This window comes from Perna viridis, chromosome 12, assembly GCF_037379345.1.
Source record: "Perna viridis isolate PV_CMFRI_1.1 ecotype Kerala chromosome 12, ASM3737934v1, whole genome shotgun sequence".
NCBI lineage: Eukaryota > Metazoa > Mollusca > Bivalvia > Mytilida > Mytilidae > Perna > Perna viridis.
Genome location: NC_142456.1, coordinates 32,957,594 through 32,979,300, shown reverse-complemented (window position 1 = coordinate 32,979,300; position 21,707 = coordinate 32,957,594). Strand labels below are relative to the sequence as shown.

General features: G+C 33.7%; 1 protein-coding gene across 5 annotated transcripts in view; it reads right to left on the bottom strand.

Annotated features, from left to right (window-relative positions):
• Positions 1 to 5,429: 5,429 nt before the first annotated feature.
• Positions 5,430 to 21,707, bottom strand: part of LOC148602103 (sodium- and chloride-dependent GABA transporter 2-like) — a 35,778-nt gene continuing 19,500 nt past the window's right edge. For 4 of the 5 annotated variants that reach the window (XM_088554882.1, XM_088554883.1, XM_088554884.1 and 1 more), the window contains 11 exons: positions 19,025 to 19,105; positions 17,980 to 18,112; positions 14,845 to 14,979; positions 12,923 to 13,026; positions 12,038 to 12,162; positions 11,251 to 11,363; positions 10,757 to 10,894; positions 10,152 to 10,254; positions 9,200 to 9,300; positions 8,455 to 8,625; positions 5,430 to 7,484 (listed from right to left, as the gene is read on the bottom strand). In XM_088554882.1, the coding sequence (XP_088411008.1) occupies positions 7,326 to 7,484; positions 8,455 to 8,625; positions 9,200 to 9,300; positions 10,152 to 10,254; positions 10,757 to 10,894; positions 11,251 to 11,363; positions 12,038 to 12,162; positions 12,923 to 13,026; positions 14,845 to 14,979; positions 17,980 to 18,112; positions 19,025 to 19,105 (1,363 nt within the window). In that variant the 3' untranslated portion in view covers positions 5,430 to 7,325. The remainder of the gene's footprint in view (positions 7,485 to 8,454; positions 8,626 to 9,199; positions 9,301 to 10,151; positions 10,255 to 10,756; positions 10,895 to 11,250; positions 11,364 to 12,037; positions 12,163 to 12,922; positions 13,027 to 14,844; positions 14,980 to 17,979; positions 18,113 to 19,024; positions 19,106 to 21,707) is intronic. The other variant, XM_088554886.1, reaches the window with a different exon arrangement.

Sequence of the window (21,707 nt, the reverse complement as noted above, 5' to 3'; positions counted from 1 at the left end):
TATAGTCCTCTGCAGGTTAAAGTTAAGGTAAAGTCCATAGAAGCCATTGAATATTGTGAAATTAGCATAGAAGCCTATGGAAAGTGGAATTAGTGGTTTTTAGCCTATATCATATGTCAATAGAAAGATAAGTCAATTTAGTTTTTGAATATCGCACTTATCAAAATGAAAAACGGTAAAGTTCCCTGCTATTTTGCATTAATTGGAGGAGGAGTCAAAGATTAATCGACACCAATACACTTTGATAAGTAATTTAAGTGAAATCATTTACTGAAGGTATTAGAAAAAAGTAATATGTAAAGGTCACATGTATAGACTATTTAATCAGAGAACAAAATTGCCCCTAAAATGGTTGCGTATTAGTACATTTTCACTGATTAAGAGATAATAAGACACCGCAGAATATTACAATGTTTATCTAAATATTCTTTACTGAATAACAAATAAAATAAACACAACGTTCGATCTGCAACATGAGCTTTACAAAATGTGTTTGAAGTTGCAAATTTTCACATATTTTATCTACATGTACTAATTATTCTAAAATTGTAAAGTACGAAATCATTTTCCGGACAACCTGTTCCGTTTCCGAACTGTTGGTACAACAGAAAAGCATGAATATTATCCAAAGTAACTGATTTTTTGACATGATCAACATTTTAAGTGCTTTTTAAGCAGATAGATAAAAGTTTGACATATTTTTTTCTGTTATTCAATAATCGAGCTCTCAACAATGTTCGTTTTGAGGAAATTGGGATGAAGAAGAGGATATTCATAGTCGAGACTAAGCACCAAAAATACAAAAATAGTCATAAGAATAACATAAATTATATGAATTTAAATAATTTTAAAAAAATTGAGGATTTGGACCTGGGTCTTTGGTAGGATATTAATTTTAACGCTTTTTCTGTTTTTTTTTTCCTTAAGCGCCCGTCGATCTGTTCTTATATAAATGATGTCATTCCGGTTTAAACGAAGGAGGGAAACTCTGGTATTGCTTAAAAGTCATCTAGTATGTGACGGTGAAAAAGAGAACGTTACAAAGATTTTTTGTAAATGGATTATTTCAAATAAAATCGGCCTTTACTATCATACAGACCGATGAAAAGTTTCCAAGTTATATATGAGTGGCTTATTTCCGATTCCTAGATTTTACAGCATCTTCGTTAGGCAAGGGTTACGGTCCTGCCCCTTCCATTGCGTGAAGAAAGGGGGTAAGACCGTAACCCTAGGGTAGCGAAGATGCTTTTACAGTTGTGATCCCATATTCAGTTTAATTCTTATTGGTGTTTAGATTATAACAAATTATAATTAGATTGAACCATAAAGTGGCTCACTTATTCATTATTTCCGTGAAGCAGACAGACATGATTTGCTGTCCGAAAAAAAACAGCTTTTCTACCTTGTCAAAATATGACAACAGAAGTAATGCTCAATTCACTTACTACAACAGCTCTGTACAAAAAAGTAAGTTTATAACAACTTATAGACAGTAAATATAGCAAAGGATAGATTGTATCCCCTATTTTTAAACGCATTGACCAGAGCCCTCTCCTTTTTTAATACTCTTGATCTGCCCCTGGCCAGGACAGTGATGTTTTCTTTGAACTAATATTCTATAACAACTATGTTACCGTTGTGTCCCATTCATACGGCTACTAAAACTGGAGTCTTTTTGAGAGGTAAAAAAATCTTAGAAGTTTTTAATGCGTCTGAACTTCTTTCATCTTTTTTGCGTTAAAATTTGTACAAGGAATCTGGTTTGTTTTAATCAACTCGTTTATTACAATTCGTTCAGAGCAGAGGCGGATTCAGAGGAGTGCATGGGATTGGTATCCCCTTTTTATTGGAAATTTGTCATTTTCATGTGTAAAATTGACAAAAATTGGTAAATAATATTCTAGCACACACCCCCTTTTCTGAGGACGTCCGGCTGGCACCCTCCTTTTCACAGTGTGGATTCGCCACTGTAGAGGATATTGCATTACAAGCATCAGCCTGGTGCACAGTTAAACATCATAAGACATACATATTGTGAAAACATGCATGTACGTGTTTACATATGCTTACATGCAAAGTTCAAAGTTCACAGTATATGTACTGTAATATGCATGTGTAAATTTATTTCGAAATCCAGTCCTATCATGAACACCCGATTGGCATTTGTTTGTTTGAGAATCCCCGATACATTGTTCAATCTTTAACGTTTTATTTGAAATCCAAGAATATAAAGACAAATGCAACAAAATAAAATATGTATGATTTTTGTATGTTCAAAAATGAATCTCAAAACCTTAAGTCTTTTCATTTAAACGTAAGGAGGACTCGATACTTTACATGTGTCCTTGTTCATAAACAGTCCGGAAACTAGACAATTTGTCCGGAAACGATTCCGTGTTATACAATTTTAGTACAATTAATAGTTTAAATTTATGAAAATTGGTAACTTCAAACTCATTTTGCAAAGCCCATGTTGCAGATCGAAACGATAACGTTGTGTTTATTTTATTTGTTATTAAATAAAGAATACTTAGATATACATTGTAATATTCTACTGTGTCCTATTATCTCTTAATCACCGAAAGAGTAATCAAGGGAACCAAGGTTGTAGCGGTAATCAGAAGAGTGTAATCCAGGGACAAAGACCAGACATGGAAAACAGACACACACAACAAAGATCAAAGAGTACCTAAAATCATACATAACAAAAGCAAATGGGACAAACTCGGACTCCACTAAAAACTAGGAGCATGGAGTTGCTCATAAAAAGTCAAGTCCGGGATAGACGAAAGAGGAAAGGAAAACTATGACACGTTGAACAAATCAGTCTTCATGGCGCAGATGGATACACCGTAACGATCCAGGAGTTCGTGATGACGGTGTAGTCTCGGCAAGCTCTTGCATAATGTATGAGTTTTGATATGAACACTCCGTACGCAGGTGCCGAAGGGACGTTGCTACAGATGAAAAGAAAGTAGACAATATTGAATGAAAAGTCATCACGTTTGCCGTAGAGTTTGGTCTATAGTTCTCCTTCACCATCGATTTCTAAGTGTAGGTCAAGATATGAGGCCGACTTCAAAGTGTCTGTAGTATCCTTTATGTCAAGTTCTTCGGGGGTAGACGCGATGTATCAAATCCCCAAAATTAGGATTGTTTAAAGATAATACGTCATCTATATAGCGGAAACTGAGATTAGAGGATCTAGCTAAACGATATTCTTTCTTTCGGATCAGGTCAGCCTCATAAGAGTGAAGGAATAGGTCAGCAAGTAGAGGAGCACAATTTGTTCCCATTGGAATGCCGACCGTTTGTTGAAAAATGTGTCCACCACACTGGACAAATATGTTGTCGATTAAAAATTCCAGCATTTTGTAAACATCTTCTTCTGTATATTTGGAAGATGATTTGGAATTATTCTTCACAAAGTATGAGGAATCTCTACCAAGAACTATATATTTTTTATCTAGTTATACCATCTTTTTTGGAAAAACAACAATGCATAATGTTTTTAAGTCGGGATTTTAACTGAGTATGTGGAATAGAGGTAAACAGTATTGGAAAATCATAGGTTTTAATGCTATTATATTCTGATAATAGTTTTGAACTGATTGTCTCCAAACGATCTTTCGAATTTTTCAGGAAAAAATGCAACCATTCTTAGGAGCATTTTTTTCTGTGATTAAATAGTCAACTTTTGTCGGAAAAAAGTTCTTGTTACAATATATGTGATCTTTCATGTTACTTGTTATCCGATACCTACAGAGAACGATTTCAGTTAAATCACTTATCAAAGCGTATTGGGGTCGAATGATCTTTGATACCTCCTCTAATTAATGCAAAATAGCAGAAAACTTTACCACTTTTCAGTTAGAAAAGAATGATATTCAAAACCTACATTGATTTATCTTTCCATTGACATATAATATAGCCGTATACCCTCTAGGCCCATTAAAGTTAGGACAATCCTTAGTCGTCCACAGCACTATAAATCAAAATATCGTGATTACGGGAGGTTTGAATTCGGACCAATTGATAAACCCACCAGAATTACGGACCACAGTAGCATACTTCTAAACCTAATTATCATATTAAGTGATACAATGGGATTTGCCCTCACTGATGTGTTAAGTGTTCCGCGAGATATTAGTGCTCATGAATCACAATAAGCATTCTTACACTGTCCGGTTACTTTATCTAGTTCCTTCAAGCGAGAAGTATGGATTAATGAACGAGTACGAACAATAAAAATAAGGTGTTTAGCATTTTTTTAAAACAACTATCTTTTCAGGTGAAACATTGTTTCCGATCCATCTTGTCGATATGGGGCTTTAATTGAAGATGTACGTTATTTCTCTTGGACTGTCCTTTTTACGCAGACCAAAGACATGTACTTATGAATAAATTAAACTGGCCACCAAAAAAGAGCCCCCTTATCTATTGAACTCCTACCCAGAGGAATCATGCAGTTTCTGATGAAGAAAATGTCTGTGTTTTTAAACATGTCCAGGAATTCATAAAAAAATTCCAAGAGATTCCTTATTGTATAAGTTCCCGTCTGTTCAATGGGATGTTAACATCGTCGTCATCACTCATTTTTTTTTATTCATCTATATATTTCAATTAGTGTATTGTAATGCATGGTCAGTTTCAATTACTTGTAATATAGTATATTTGAGCGGACATCTTAGCGTGATTCACTTGTGTCTGACTCCTTTGGCTCTGATCAATAAAATATGTTTAAACTAAACTAAAAAAAATACTTTGGTAATCCTAAAACAAAAAATAATCATTGTATCCCTTGTGCGCCCTTAAACTCTTCCAGGTCCAGGTGAGCCTTGATAATAATTTATATTCTTATGAATTTAGTTCTAGGATTTTGCATTCCAAAAATATATGGAATTAGACCCAAGCCCATGATCAGGAATTAGAATCTCTTTTTGTACAGTGTTTCTTTTTGACATGAACGTGACAAAAGCCGCAAAATCAGTAATTCATTTTTCATTTGAATTTAATTTTTAACAAGAATAAGAAAAGAATATTTTGTTGCATTGAAGGATATCCGTCGTCTTTCAAAGTTAAGGTTAAAATTGCTTGTGCTTTACATTGTAGTTTTGTGTGACGCTTTGTTTTCCTTATTTTCAGTTTTTATTTGTAATTTATTTTATTCGGTTCACTGCACTTTGTATGTAGATCGCATTTGTTTCCTGTTTTCACGTTTGTGCTATGTCTGAATATTGACGTATTTGAATTATCGAACATCAAGCGCTTTTGAACAGCATTTATTCGGCCGATATTGAATAAAAATGCAATTTATCAAAAAGTCCTGAACTTGATAAAACTCATTGTATATGTATGACTTGTTTTCTTACTGAATTTCTGAAGGTTGGTTTTCCATGGCCAATACGATAACAAAAAAAGCCCGACCATACATATAAAGTTTATTGATATAAAATATATTGTTGTTACAACACAACGTATGGTGATATGTAAATAACTGTTCAAATAATTCATTTCAGAATGGAATGTTTCATTAATGTTTCATCGGCGTCTTTATTATTCGACCGAATCATGTTGTAAATGAATCGCGCCAACGCTTCATGTGTAAATTGTGCGAACAGTCGATGTTTTAAAGGCCGATGCAATATCAGAAATGCAACATTCAATTCTTATAATTATATTTCATGTTTTTTTTTATAAACATAGAAAGTAATTCGTAGTGCTAAGTAAAACTAGTCCATTGAATAGCGTGCGTAGCTTAAGCAAATAGCTTGAAGATGCGTTTCATCGACTCTCAATGAAACATGAAGTATTAAGCCAAAAATCCAATGAGACTTTAATGATAATGGCAGATGTAATCGTTCGATACTATAATGAAATAATTCATATCCAATTTAATATTAAAGATCGAACTTCTTGTTTTTCGAGTTTACATGGTGTTATTCTCCTCAAATGTAAATATAATGTGACAGGTTGTGCAGTAACTTAAATTGAATAAATGGATTTTGCAGTTAGACAGATAAACAATTGTTAAAAAGAATTTGATGTTTATACTTATATCTAGCCAGTGTATGTAAGATGTTTATACTTATATCTAGCTAGTGTATGTAAGTTCGTCATGTTACTTCGTGGTTTAACGAGAATGGGTCCTAAGCTAGCATTCAAATGGTTGCGGATTTGTCATTTACAGGTTGTTGAGTTTAGTATTAAAATCTTTTTTGTTTTAACTATATTCATAACAAATGACACGTATATGATTTTACATAAAAAAAAGTTAGAAAAAGCATAAAATAAAATATTTTCCATTGTAATACAGCGTTTCGAGATCTAAAAAGAAGTAAACAATAAATGCAGATCGGTTTTCGGATTTCAGTACGATCTACATCGGAATTCCGGTAAGGAAAATAAAACTAGAACGAGATTTACATATCCTACCGTTAAAAGACGGACCATTGGACAAAACAAAACAAAATAATACTCCAGATGTTTGACTGGACAAAACCGACATGACTGACGAATATTTCGCAACACAAATAACATTATGCACGTAGTACTCAACAATTACCGATTACTAACAGTTTTTTTTCAAGTAGGTTTGCGAAAGACAATGATAAAAATGTTGTCTAATAATTTCGAAAAATCAAAATTGTTACATAACTTAAACAAGTGAAGCTGGCATTTATAATCCCGATGTATTCATGATTTACGTGACATATTTTACCAATAAGTGTGGGTGGGGTTGTAAAAATACAGGAAAAATTAACACAAAATATATGCACAAGAAAAAGATGATTGCAAGATAAAAATAAATGCTTGCGTTGTTAAATATGAAGGAATATACATTGCTGAAAAATCTAGATGGTTACCATCTGTATTGCCAGTGTTATATACTAAGCCTACCTGAAATAACCTAAACCAAGGGACTACCGAAATTCAACTAAAAACATTACCTTGGGTTTGTCAGGACTCTACATATAGGGGCGTAGCGCCTCGTACGACAGACACCGCTAGAGCTGTACCAATAATTTTCTTTGGTACGGCATTATGTACCTAAAAAATCTTGTCAATTATTTTTCTTTAAAATATTGTTTTGTTAAAAATCCCCTATGAACTCCGTAGCAAGGCGTCATTCTCGGCGCCCCGATCCAAATTTTGATGCTACGCCTCTGGCATGTATATAATGTAGTATTTTATCAGTAATTACAATTAAAAGGAATAATCGACATTCTTACAGCGAATCAACACTTCTATCCAAGGGATAAAACTGGCACTACGAGTATCGATTTTTCAATAAACGTTTGACCGGACACTGACAAAAATCGATTTCAGCAAATATCACTATCACACTGTTTTAAATTTAAAGTAGAATCATTAGAGTTATCTCCCTTGATCTCATCTGCGTATTTCCATAAATTGCCATTTTGCTTCCATTGTTCTGGAATTTGATATGGTTTTAATTCGGGGGTCACGGCCATCTTAAATCTCTGAAAAAGAAATTGCATTTAAGAAAATCATGCATTAACACGATTGTTTTCTTGAAGTTATCGTCGTTTATCTCAGGCTGAGCAGGGTTATATACTCTATGTTCATACTTGCTTCTCTTCCGTCATGCTCCATACGAAATCGCACTATTTAAAGTACACAGAACCGGAAGTTACATGCATAAGTGCAGCAAAGCTATCGGTGTGATATGCAGTAAATCAGGAAAAAGACTGAGGTGTTAATTAGGTCTATCTTGGAGATTGTCAAACAACATATTTTTTATAACTCCCATCAGCACTTGCATATGGAGTTTTCATATCACAACTCATACGTTATGCAAGAGCTTGCCGTAACTACGCAGATTTTTTGTACCACGCTAGACTTCTTACAATTAGTGTTTTGGAACAGGGTTATGTTGCTATAAGATTGAAGTCATCACCACAGAAGTTTTTTGGTCGTCATCATGAACTCGTAGATCGTTACGATGTATCCATCTGCGCCATGGGAACTGATTTGTTTAACATGTCATTGATTTCCTATCCTCTATCGTCTACTCAGGACTTGACATTTTATTAGCAACTCAGCAAATGTTTCTAAATGAGCAGAGGCCGCTTAACATACCGGTGCACCTAGCCCATGCTTTTTAGTGGAGTCCGAATAGGTCATTAACTTTTGTTACGTTGTGTGTATAATTTTGGTTTCTTATGCTCTCTGCTGTGTGTGTCTATATTCCACATCTATTCTTTGTCCCTGGATTACATTCTTTTAATTATCGCTATAATCTTGGTTCACTTGATTTCTTTAATTAATATTTTAGAAAGCATACCTTATTTAATTCAGTGTTGTTTTTGAATTATGCCATTTGAGATAGTCCTAAACTTTCCTTAGAAATTTTGAATGGTGCATGCATATTAAATATTTTGTATCAACTTGATGCATAAGCCACAGAAAAAAAGAATTGGTATATGTTACCTCTAAAACACTTCCAGTTCCACTCCACATTTTGTACAAAGCAAACATTGGTACACATATCATTGAAACAAGCCCGAGGCAAATACCAAAACCCTGAGCCCATGCAGGGTATGTGTAGATTTTGTTGTACGTTAGTGGTGTAAACTTAATTATTTGAAATAACAGTATACTCTGGAAAAGAATAGTGTTACATTTGATAAATTCATCTATCAAACAAGCATTTAAATATTTGATTCATTCTTATGGATTCAAAACTTGCACGATGATGAGAAAAAAAACATCTTCATGGAAAAGAGTCCAGTGATGTTAAAATTATAACACCATATATAATAATTCATGGGCGAAACTGCGTTGGTGCTACAAAAAACAAATGGTATAACAGGTTTATGATAAAAAAAAAAGTTTCAATATATTTAGTATGATGTTTTAAGTGTTATAATATTGGGTTTTTTTTTGTATTCCGTGGTTTGTTTCATACGTTGTGTCTCATAGGCCGTTATCTGTTGATATATTTTACGATAACTATGTTCTTTTAGTGATGTGTAATATGTACTGTAAACGATGGTGATACTTCAATAAAATATTATCTGATGTTGTATATAAGACGCAACAAAAAAAAACAAAAAAACAAAAACAAAAAAAAAAACGTGAAAGTCTCTTATTCATAACAGAAGGTTTGGCAAAATAGCATCAATTAATTATCATGAGACAATATCAAACAATTAAATGTAATACGATTCATTACCACGGTAATAGCTGGGGTGCAGAACTTCCAGCAGACATATAACACTCGGTTTATTCTGAAACCAATCATCATTTCTATTACGTCATAAAATCTGGCAGCATCTAGAATTATGGAAATTGGTTAAGCATTAAAGTATTTATACTTCAGAATGTACATGCTTAGTACAAGCTAGTCCAGTAATAACAATTACACTATGTAAAAAATCGAAAACAATTATTTTAAACATATCAAAGAAAAGAATAATCAAGGGAACAAATATTCTAGCGGTAATCACATGAATGTAATCCTGGAACAAAGACAAGATAGAATTCATTGTATTTGCTCCAAGTACAATGACTCCTTCAATTCAACCTACTCTACAAGATGAATAATGACATAAAAGATGACAGTAGTTAAAAAATGAAATGATTACAAATCACCCTTGTCCTTGTTCAGAGTAGTACCATACCACTTGCAGAAAAGAAGTTGTCTTGTACAATACACAAGCAAAATTATTTCACGTGATTTTCACACGAATTTCACATGATTTTCACCTGAATTGAGCAAATAAACTAAGTGAGAGAGTTCACGTGAAATTCGGGTGAAAGGAACTTTCACGTGAAATTCACACGAAATGTTCACATGAAATTCGTGTTCAGTGAATTTCTCATGAAAATCATGTTAATTTCATGTGAATTTCACATGAATTTCATGTGAAGCTCGAGTAACATGAATTTCACGTGAAAAATATTTGCCTGTGTAGGTACTTACCAAACTCCCAACCTATGCCAATGCACTCAAGGAAACATATGAAGAATAGAATATGTACCATACCACTGGCTGTATAGTAATTGTACTGTATAAATGGTACTTACCAAACAGCCAACCTATGGCAATATACTCAGGAAACCATATAAAGAGTTGTACCACACCATTACCTGAATAGTAGTTGTCTTGTACAATTGGTACTTACCAAACACCCAACCTATGGCAATACACTCAAGGAAACAAATAAAGAGTAGTACCATACCACTTGCTGAATAGTAGTCAAATAATTGAAAAATGTACATTCCTCCCTACGAAATAGAAAGAAATGATACTTATAGGATTTGTGAGTCTCGTCATGTGACTCCGTGGTTTCACGAGATTTGGTCCCAGTTTACCATTCAAACAATCGGCAAACCTCGGGTGACTCGTCTACTCTACCTCAATCCCTCGGATGTGATACGGGATTTGATATGTGTCTACGTGCTACATTTATTCGCCGGAAGTTGACCGTGTTATATTTTTGTGGCGCTGGGGCCAGCTTTCATTTTTTTCTTTCGTTCCCATTTTTGTTTAAATTGATTTCGTCCCTTATTTATATTTTGTTTCCAGTGTGGATTTTTTTAAATTTTCCAATCACAAAAAAATGATGAAGACGCATCGGTTATCGGCATTTGTTTGACAAATTTCTTGTTTCAAATATGAAAATATGCAGGTTAATGAAACAATAATCAATTGATACATACTTTGAATCCGTTGTCAATGCAATATATGATTATACAAGATTGATGAACAAATATTGCGATAACATACCCGTGTGACCATGGACAATCCCAGGAGAAAGCTAATCACACAATATAGTAAGGCCACAACAGATCTGCACTTAGAAGTCCGAAATCGTTTCGGTAATGAATCAAAAATATTACTCAGAAAACTCTCCACAGCAACAAACTGAAAGTGTAAGAGAAATAACTTTCTTGTTAACCGTTAATACATTTTATTTGATTGAACTTATTCACAATCAACCTGTCAATTGAAGTATTGTAATCACAATGAAAAAAGGAGACAAATATGGTGATTTACGGATAATTCACGGGTACAGAACTTTGAGAGTGATAAGAAAAAAAATGTGTTTTATCCAATTAATTCGAAATGCGGATAGAAATCATAACGGTATGAAAGTTGTTCTATTGTGTTGACTATTGTTCTGATATTTAGTGTTGGGCCCTAGCGTTTATGTCGATCATATAGGCATAGTTCCTACGTATTTAATGCAAAATTTTGTCAACCAAGAGTATTTCCCTTACCTGACTATCGATACCGAGGAGAAATATAGTGAAGAAAAACAAAGCTGACCATACTGGAGACAGTGACATCTGGGCTACCCCTTTAGGATAAGTAATAAATACAAGACCAGGTCCTGAAAGGTATGAATACAACAGAACATGAAATCAGTCCTAAGATATACTTCCTTTCACGAATGTCAGACATTCACCAATTTCGAATTAATGCAATTTATACCCACATAACTCATCACTCACTTAAATGAAATAAAAGTAGATCATTTTATGTCAGCCATGTACATGACGAATAAGGTCACATGGTATCGGACGTCATACAAATGGTGTCTGATGTACATTAAATACTTAAATTGTTTTACCGTGGATACATTGATGAAATGAAAGTTAAAACAATGTTAACAGGCTTCGTTTTGAGATGGATTATCATACTAATTGTACATTTGTGCTTTCGACCACAGCGAATGTGACTAACGACTGTAGTGTTTGGGTTTTAACTAATTTGTTCAACCAAATATTTTCATAGCGAAAAAGAAAAAAAACCACAAAAATTCAGTTCGCATACAAACAAAATGAAAACCGATTGTATTTTTTACTTAAATTATCTTTTTTTTTTTTTGCTTCAATCAACAACTTCGTTTGTTTGTGTCATCCAAAAATTTTATCATTGAAATTCATTTTTTTTATATTGTATAATGTATTTACTTTCTTTTAATTTCCACTATGATAATTGAGTTTCTTCACGATTTAAAAAAATATATTAGCCTATTTAAGCGAAGTAATGATAAACTCTTACCAGCTTCTGCAACTTTTGAAATATCAATATTTTGCTGCGTTGCCATAAAACCAAGAATAGAAAAGACAACAAATCCTCCAAATACACTAGTAGCACTATTAACAATGCCAATAGCTATGCACTGTCTGGAATAAACCACATAAGTATATCACGTAATCAATCAAGAATTAAAAATAATTATAAAATCAAGTTGAAAGATCTTGGCCACATTGTTCAAAACTTTATCCACTGGATACGTATTCTTGGATTTATTTCGCTAGACTTTTCCGGTGGATAACTTTTGTCACGCGTATAAATCTTTTGAACAACCGAGCCCTGAAAACTGCATTCAGGAGAGAACGCTTACCCTACCGGTGCACCTGGTTCATGCTCCCATTTTTTGGGGAGTCAGAGTTGATCATTTGCTTTTGTTACTTTGTATGTATTATTTTAGTTACATAATGTTCTTTGTTGTGTATGTCTGTTTTTCATGCTTGGTCTCTGTCCTTGGATAACTTTATTTTGATTCCCGATAGAACCTTGGTTCCCCTGATTACTCTTTACTCTTTCGGTCTAGTGTCATAACAAAGGTGCCAAGTAGAAATTTTCTGCAACATAAATTCACTCACTCATGTTATTCCCATTGGAATGCCGTCCATTTGTTGAAAAATACTTCCACCACACTGGACAAATATGTTGTCGATTAAAAATTCCAGTACTTTGTAAACATCTTCTTCCGTATATTTGGACGATAATTTTGAAGTACTTCTTACAAAGTATGAGGAATCTCTACCAAGAACTATGTATTTGTATCTAGGTGAATCACAGGTTGTTCATGGAAAGTCATCTCCACTTGAAATTTTAAATGTAAACTAACTCTGCTTTCGTTATGTCAGTGATTATTACCTGATAAAATTGTTATTGAACTTGTTGTAACTTCCCAAAGCAATCATACATCCAAAACCGATGGCATAAGAGAAGAATATCTGTGTTCCACCATCTATCCATACCTATATCAAATTTTAGTAGTTGTTAGCTATATATTACTATACTATAAATAATAATAATAAATGTAATAAATGTGTTTCCACAACGGACCAGTTATATCCCAAGGTCTGTTATAATGGCCCAAGGAAGACAGTAATGGTCTGATGCAACGACGATGACTATTTCCTAGGGCCATTATCACTGATCAAAGACATATTACTGGTCTATCATGTTGAAAAACGCATTGCTCAATACATTCATTAACAACTTTTTCAAAAATGTTGTTTGTCTTACATGTCATGGAGTTTTATAACAAAACATTTTCCGATTATTAAGCTCAAAATTTATATGGCAAAATATTTTTTAGTTTATTTATGTATCATGTCAGCAGGAAATTATGTTTTTAGAACGCAATAATGGACCGGTCCGAAATGCCATAAGAAATAAGGGTAACAGCAAAAATATAGATGTCATAATTACCGGTACGAATAGTCATAATAAGTCATAATTACCGGTACGAATAGTCATACTAAGTCATAATTACCGCTACGAATAGTCATAATAAATCATAATAACCTGTAAAACCTACAATGAACTGCCAGAAAAAAAAATAATGCACAGTATATTGTTATATAAACCAGGAAAATGTCACAAAAATGTAATCAACTAGTGAATAATGAAAAATTTAATAGTATAAGGATTACGATTAAGTATTATTATGCGGTTTTTTTAGGGGTAATGACTAGGCAAGGAAAAGTACATATAGGAATGAAAATTAAAAAAAAAAAACTAACAAACACATGGCAACAAAAATAGATAAGCAATCCGAACTCCAATAAATGACGTCATACTACCATTTTTTACTCCATTTAAATAAAACTTATTTCAATCGGTACATGATAAAACTGTTTAATTGCTCAAAATGCATGATCAATTTGACGTAGTTTAGGTAATAGTCTTTAAAAATATTAGGCAGGGGTGATCCCTGCATGTTCAAATACATGTATGGCTTATACAGAATTAGTTATAAAATTTTACATGAAATCTGGTCTTTGCAAGAGTTCTATTTGGTTTGACTTATATGGAAGATGTATGGTTTTCTAAAAAAAAAAGATTTGTTTAATATAAGACCGGAAGATACGTGAAAATGCAGTTTATTTAATCGATTGTTTGGTTGGTTTTCTTTCAACAGAACCACTTGATTATTGATGACGTCTATTTCTTTTAACTATGAACCACTTTATCATTGATGGAGTCTAAATCTTATAAAGATTGGTATTGACTGATTGATTGATTGATTGTTGGGGTTTAACACCCGAGCAGCAATATTTCAGCTATATTCAGGCGATGAACATGAAATGGATGATAAAATGAACTTGAATGATGATGAAATGAAAATATGGGATGGGTCACAAGGATAATAGGGTCGACAAATTTAGATTGCCACTAGAAAAAGGGAGGGATGGGTAAGGTCGGGCAATTTAGTCTCCTGTGACGGAGCGCAAAGGTTCCTACTCCTATCGTTTACCACAGCAGGGTTCTTTAACGTGCGAGGAACGTGGCTTCTTTCCCAACACGGTGCACCACTAAGGTTTGCGGTCAGGTTTTCCGTATTATAGCCAGACAACCCCAGCATGTAACACGCCAGGGGTATCCCATTCCACCACCTGGGGCACACATCCCAGTTGTTCAGTTGGCAGAGCGCCTCGCCCCCGGTTAGGTTTCTGAGCACTATTTAGTCGCCTTTTACGACAAGCTTAGCGCTGCTGCAGGCCTATTCTTTTAACACCCGGACCTGCACGGGGTAAAATTGGTACTGAAACATATGCAGTTTGACATACCTGAGGATCGGCAAGACGACTGAAATCTGGTTTAAGATAATATTTGATACCATGACCAGCACCGTCCAGTGTAGCAGCACGGAACAGCAGTATTATCAGTATGACGTAAGGGAATAAGGCAGTAAAGTACACAATCTAAAACAGTAAAACAGTACTCATTCCAGTAATAGTTGTAACGACGATTGTGATGGGTTGATTCAAGACGTTCACATAGCAATGAACGATTTTGGCACATGAATACACGGTACAAGTGAATTAGTGTCTTATATTTGCCCTTTACATATTCTCGACAGTCAAAATTTTGACAAATATGATTTATTGTTTTGTTTGTGTCATTTAATAATTGTAGTTGATTTTGTTCGATTGTACAGTACCTTACCCACTTCAAGTGAAGTCTATGATTATAGTTTTCGTTTTTCTAATTAATATACGGACGAGCTATTTTACAATACTTACCATCTTGATGAAGTATTCTAATTTGATAAAAGACCTGCTAGATAATAGCGTTCAATGAGTTAAAAGAAATAATACTTTTAGCTGACAAAATTTATCGCAAGCGAGTGTTGGTAAAAGGTCGGTTACAAATGGAATTGTTGAATAGACCCATTTGTGGTAAATTAATGAGCATGCTCAGTATACAATTCCGTGAGGTATTGCTTGGGTAGAACAACAGAATTTTCCTCACGGAAGTGTGTATTGAGGATGCACTGCGCATGTTCATCGAGTAGTCTACAGTTAGCACACAAGGGTCTATTCCTCATAACTAGTATATATTATTTGTTTACAATCAATAATTCCATCTATGTTATTAAATATGCCATCTCAAAATAGTAGATGTCCACAGTTCTTGTTCGGTCGAAAAAAAAAAGTAAACACCGCTGCGTAATGTCAATTTAAAGGTAAATGAATTGGAAATTGTAACTGGCCTTTTAACATTTCTTGTTGTATTCAAATGACTGACATCTTTGATAAAAATATACAGTCGGCAGACATAAGCAAACGTATCCGTATACATTATAACACTAATCTTCACTTTTGAGATTAAGTGTTGGAATCTGGCAAAATTGAAAAAATAATAAATAGTTTAGGGTCTATTTAAAGATGAATTGACAGTTTGTTCGTCTTATAAGTACTAGTGGATGCAGAAAGGTGAATTAAAATTTACAAAAGAATGATAGGAGAAAAGTTAGTTCTCTCCCATGTTGTTACGGTATTTTTTAAATGATAATATTGCAATGTCTTTCATATAATCTAATCCTCGCTGACCGACACTTAAACGTGTGGTGTTCCTCAAGCTCCGAAACTGAGTCTGACGTTCAAAATTCACTCCAGACTCCACAGCCAGCCCTCTCAGAAAAGGCAATAATCATTCAAAGACGGGGAAAAGTGAATGAAGTTATCCGATTGTCAACCGACGATTGAATTGAATAATATCCCAGAATTTCGAAAGGCCTGTCTGCAGCGGTAAGTGAGAAGCAATACGAACGTCTGCCGCTGCATGGAGCTTGGGTATTTCTGCACTTCAGAAACTTTTTTGAATAATTACACCAAGATTCACCAGCGCCCTGATTCAGAGAATATCATTGATATGTAGTATACATGGTGGAGGAATACAGACAAATATTTTAAGAACGTATAAAGCTAGGTGTCGTTTGTGCTGTCTATTCTAATGATGTTCATGACATGAACCTTTGGGTAAGATTCAAATTTCGATGAATTCTGAATTACGTAAGACAATTTTTAACTACTAAATGATTATCGCTGTTTTCTTGTGAAAAATGAAATGTTTTCTTGTTTCAAAATTAAACGTAACTTATTCTTTGATGACCACTGCCTACAGTAGAAAAACGGAATGTCTTTAATAATATCGTTTTTTTTCTCTTGTTATATTGTTATTATTTTGCCAATTGATGTTCAAATGAACTATGAATAAAATGTTATTTTATGAAAAAAAATTCGAAGTACATCTACATTTTCATGCAATTTTTTTAACATAAAGTTCCGTATTAAACTTTGCCACAGCAAGGATGTTTTTGTTAAATTTCATATTCTACTATTTTGTCATTAAATGTCGTCTAGAATTTTAAAACATTAGTATAACACATATCACATATAGTATAAAACTTGTTGTGTAAACGTTATTGTTTATTGCTGCATTTAAGTTAGAATATTATGCCCTTCCAATTCATAAACTCGAGATTTTAAGTTTTCTAAAACACAACAAACAAAAAACGAAAATTTTTTAAAAATTTGCCTACAGACTTAGCCCGAACATGTTTCAAAATCTCATTTGGGCAGGAAAAAACATGTTAAAACCCACTTTATGGAACCTATGATACTGCAATAAATACATTTTTTTCAACTTGCCTTTGCTCCTAAAGGCCAATAATAAAATGTCACTTATTTCGGCCATGCTTTTCATCAATTTTCTATAAATTACTAGGGTTATTGCAAGGTTTATATCTAAACAGTAAGATTTAGCATTCAAATGATATAAATTTCTTAATGCATTATCACATTTATTCTACAAATGTACTTGTTAGCATTATTTTATATATGAATACTGCCAGAAAAGAGTGGGAAAAAAACTTTTGGAGATTAAAATATGTATCGATGTCGTATTGTCTTACGATAAACGTAAAACGATTTTCTGTAGCTCTTGCAATAACCCAACTTTAGGTAGTTGTAGTAGTAGTATTCCATTTAAAGTAATCAAAATGTCAAGTGTGGAGATTCTATTTAAAAAGTACAGATATATGCCTGTGACATACGTTTATTCATGTTTTTGAAACTTACCCGCAGTTGACATCAAAACCGCTTTAAATGCAACACCATTTAATTGATTCTAATGCAACTTATTAAATGAAAAGTTTCAAATTTCAACTACAATCATATTCTGAGATTTCATAAAGTCAAAAATGTTAACACAAAAAATTCAAATATCAAATACAGATCTACATTTAAATGGATTTTTTAAAAATTATTTTGACTTCACTAAATTAAACTGTGTGAATCGTCAACTGCTATTCAATGAAGTAAGCTGTATGACACAAATTAAAAGGTCGCGTGATTTCGATATCCAATTAGAACTACAGTTACAAAGTCGTTGCATTAGAATCTTTGACTTCACTATACCTTTCCCGTCCATTTAATTCCTTTCCAGACAATAAAATAAACAACAATCCAAACAACAAGGAGACAAATGACCAACTCCCAAACTAATCCATCAGCATTGTCGATACTATCTGAGATTTGAAGAACCCGTCGCCTGAATATGAAACAAGTTTAAGCAAACGGGAACCAGGTAAACATTTATTGGGAACCAGGTTAGATATATCGGGAACCAGGTTAAAATTTCTCTGGAACTGTTAAACATTCTTCTGTAAACAATTCACATTGGTCGGCTATGTTTCCCTCATCACGTCTGCACATATATTCCCAGTATAATGCAACATTTACTACTATTTTTCCGATTTTGTTTTGGCCATATCTACCTCTGAGTGTTGATTTTTGTAAAGAAATGAAATATTGTTTTGATGAATATTAAGTTCAAAAACTATTGTTGAGCGACTGTTTGTTTAGGATGTCTTTGAAATCTTGTGAATGGATGACAAACATATCGAGCAAACAAATACTCGGCTGACAAACTGGTGCTGTCGCAGTTCTTAGATCATAAAATAAAAGGTTCTAAGCATATGTTTTATTACGCATTTATAACCTGACGATCTCTCATTCTCTTTCGCTTGCATCATTCTTTTTGTCCTTTTACAAAATATTTACAACTGGTGAAGAAGTATGTGCAAAGGACGTGTTCTCGAAATACTAGTTATTTGCATTTACTCCTTTGCTTAGTATAAAATTCATCCTGTCACAATTAAAGTTATAAAGAAATAATATACATGCTAAAGACAGCTAACGAGAGGCATAATGTGATACAGATATATATTTTTTCTTTGCAACTCATTGCTAACAAGTGTAAATCATATTTGGTTGGTTAAAAGCATGATTCTTTTACAAAAAAGATTAATGGTTAATTTAAAATTAACCCAAACCGGGTTTTATTATAAAATACATTTTCTTATTCACATATATAGCTTTTCAAAATAATATTCATGGTGCATTAAAAATCGTAAAATGTTATGGCATTCAATCGTACGTTTGTGTACAACTAATTACTTACTCCCAAAATTCTACAGTGGAGTCTACCGTGTCATTTGGCCTGGTCAAATTCGTCCCATTAGATACTTGTCCTGCATAGCACCTTAAAAAGACAACACATTGCAAGTATGACTTACAAAGCTAGGTATTGAAGGTTATTCAAGGTTTAAGCATCTCATTACGTATCACAGGCTTAACCTATGCACGAGTAGGGTATGTTCAAAACAAGAGACTCCCAGAAGCCTGAATCGCTTACTTGTTAAATTTTTGCCCTTGAAGGGCAATAACTCTGACGAGGAGTTGTCCGACAATTTTGACTCAAACAAAACTGAATTATCCTACGGATTATTTCATCCACTAAAAAGTTTCTATCTATTATAGTTTTCAAGATATTGACTGAAAACTGCTAAACATTATTTTTCCCTTTCAAGGGCAATTACTCTAACAAGAACTCGTCCGACATCTTTGCTTTTTTTAGACTTTTGTAAGCCTTATCATAAGGATCATTTCAACAATTGAAAGATTATTCCTATCTATCATAGTTTTCGAGATATTAGCTAAAAACTGTTAGAAAAACGTCATTTTTCACCTATCATGGCAACAACTGGAATCCCAATAGTTGTCATCCAAAACATTGTACTAAAAGCATACCATACAGTCAGGCACTTCTTCTGACGATACCACCAACAAACGTCTAGATGAACTCCGTGGTCATTTGTTATCGCGTGGCTATAAATTTACAGATATAGTTCGGGGATTTGAACGTGCTAACAAAATCAGCCGTAAAGATCTCCTCGAGTACAAACCTAAGAAAAGAACAAAAGGGTCCCTTTTGTGCTTACATACCATCCAACCTTTGGGAAACTCTCGCAGTTACTGCATTCAAATTGGAAAGACATTCAAAAACATCCCAAGCTCTCCAAGCTCTTTCCTGAGGCCCCGGTCCTGGAATTCCGTAGACCTAGGAGCCTAAGAGATGCCCTAGTAAGAGCAGAGATTTCATCTCAGCCCAAATAAAATACAACGGGCCAGTGTCGACCATGTGGAGATAACAGATGTAAGACCTGTACCCAGATTCTCCACACCAAAACGTTTAAAAACTAGTGCACTGGAAAGGAATTTGCCATTTTTGCGACGTGACTTGCAAAACCGAAAATACCATATACCTTCTCCAGTGCCGATGTGGTATGCAGTACGTTGGCGAAACAGAACAACCTTTCAACAGGCGTACGAGTGGTCATCGCAATGACTACAAATGTAAACCAGACCTCCATCTAAGTCGCCATCTCAGATCCACCGGACACACCCAGGAGGATCTCAACCAATAAGAAATGGTCAAAATGTAAAAGAGTGTCTCGGGAAAGCTTTTGGATGAAGAAATTACAAACAACTTCTCCTGATGGAATAAACGAAAAAAAAAAACAATCCATTTTTAGGTCTTGGTCTAAGGCTGGTACAGCACTACATGCTATACATCAATACGCCGTACTAGTATATTTTGACTTTTTTAAATTGTTTTCCACAGTTAATTCTTATTTTTAATTTTGATAAAAAGATCCCCTTTGTTATTTTCATTCAGGCTCCTTATCATTTGCTTATGTGTGCCTTTGATAAAGGTACAATCACCCACAGCGTACGTGATTCAGCTTCTGAATCTGTTTTGATCTTGAACTTTGTGAGTTGTATGCTCATTAAGTTTTATAAGTTTTATGAGTATTATGCTGAAGAAGGATATCAGTTATCCGAAATATTCAATGTAAATTTTACCATCTTCTGTTGATGTTAAACATATTTAGACGTTTTTTTAATTTATTGTTACGTTTCGTATCGTTTTTAACGATCCATCACCCTGTTGATTTTATTTAGACGATTAATTTTATATAGCTACATATTCATTACTGGGACATTTGGTTGTATTTTGATTAGGCAATTGGTAATTCTGACAAGTCATCATGTCCTAAATATCCATGTACTAATTGACAAACGATCAACACAGCGGATCTTCTTAAATATGAATAAGGGGTTATTCCGCATGCCGGACTCGTTTTAGGTAATTTATTTTTTTTGTCTGTTGCATTTTTGAGGTTTCCGATTGTGTTAATACCTATTTTTTGACACCTCAGTATGTCTTTTTTTTAATAAAAGTTTGTCGGAAGGTGGATGGTCAAGAAACAATATCAAATATTCAAAATTTCGAAACTCCAAAACTCTAGCGAAGCCTTTATTGTTCAATTATCGAACTTATTATTACAAGAATGACTGACACAGTTGCCACTATATAGGAAGTATACATAAGTGCTAGGCTTCTGATTATAATCTTATTGACTACATCAGTTCTCAAATAGGTCACGGAAATGAGGATTTTACTCACAATAAATAACAAAATATGTTTAAAAAGACAGGTATATTATAAACTGCATATTGTTAATCAAACGTCACATAATGTTCATCACATCCCTAGGCCAATATAGCTCACCTCATATCGCACCCCTACTTGGAACGCACTTTAAATGTAGTTGACAAACTACATTTAAATAAAAATGATATGTCAAATAACAGCATAGGATACATATATTGGCATGTAATATTCTGTAAATATTGACAATCTAAAACACTGCTGCATTAAAAGCCTTTGCAACAGAAAAGCTGTGACTATTATATCAAGAGGTTGATTTTTGCGTTCATCAATTTTTATCATTTAAGTT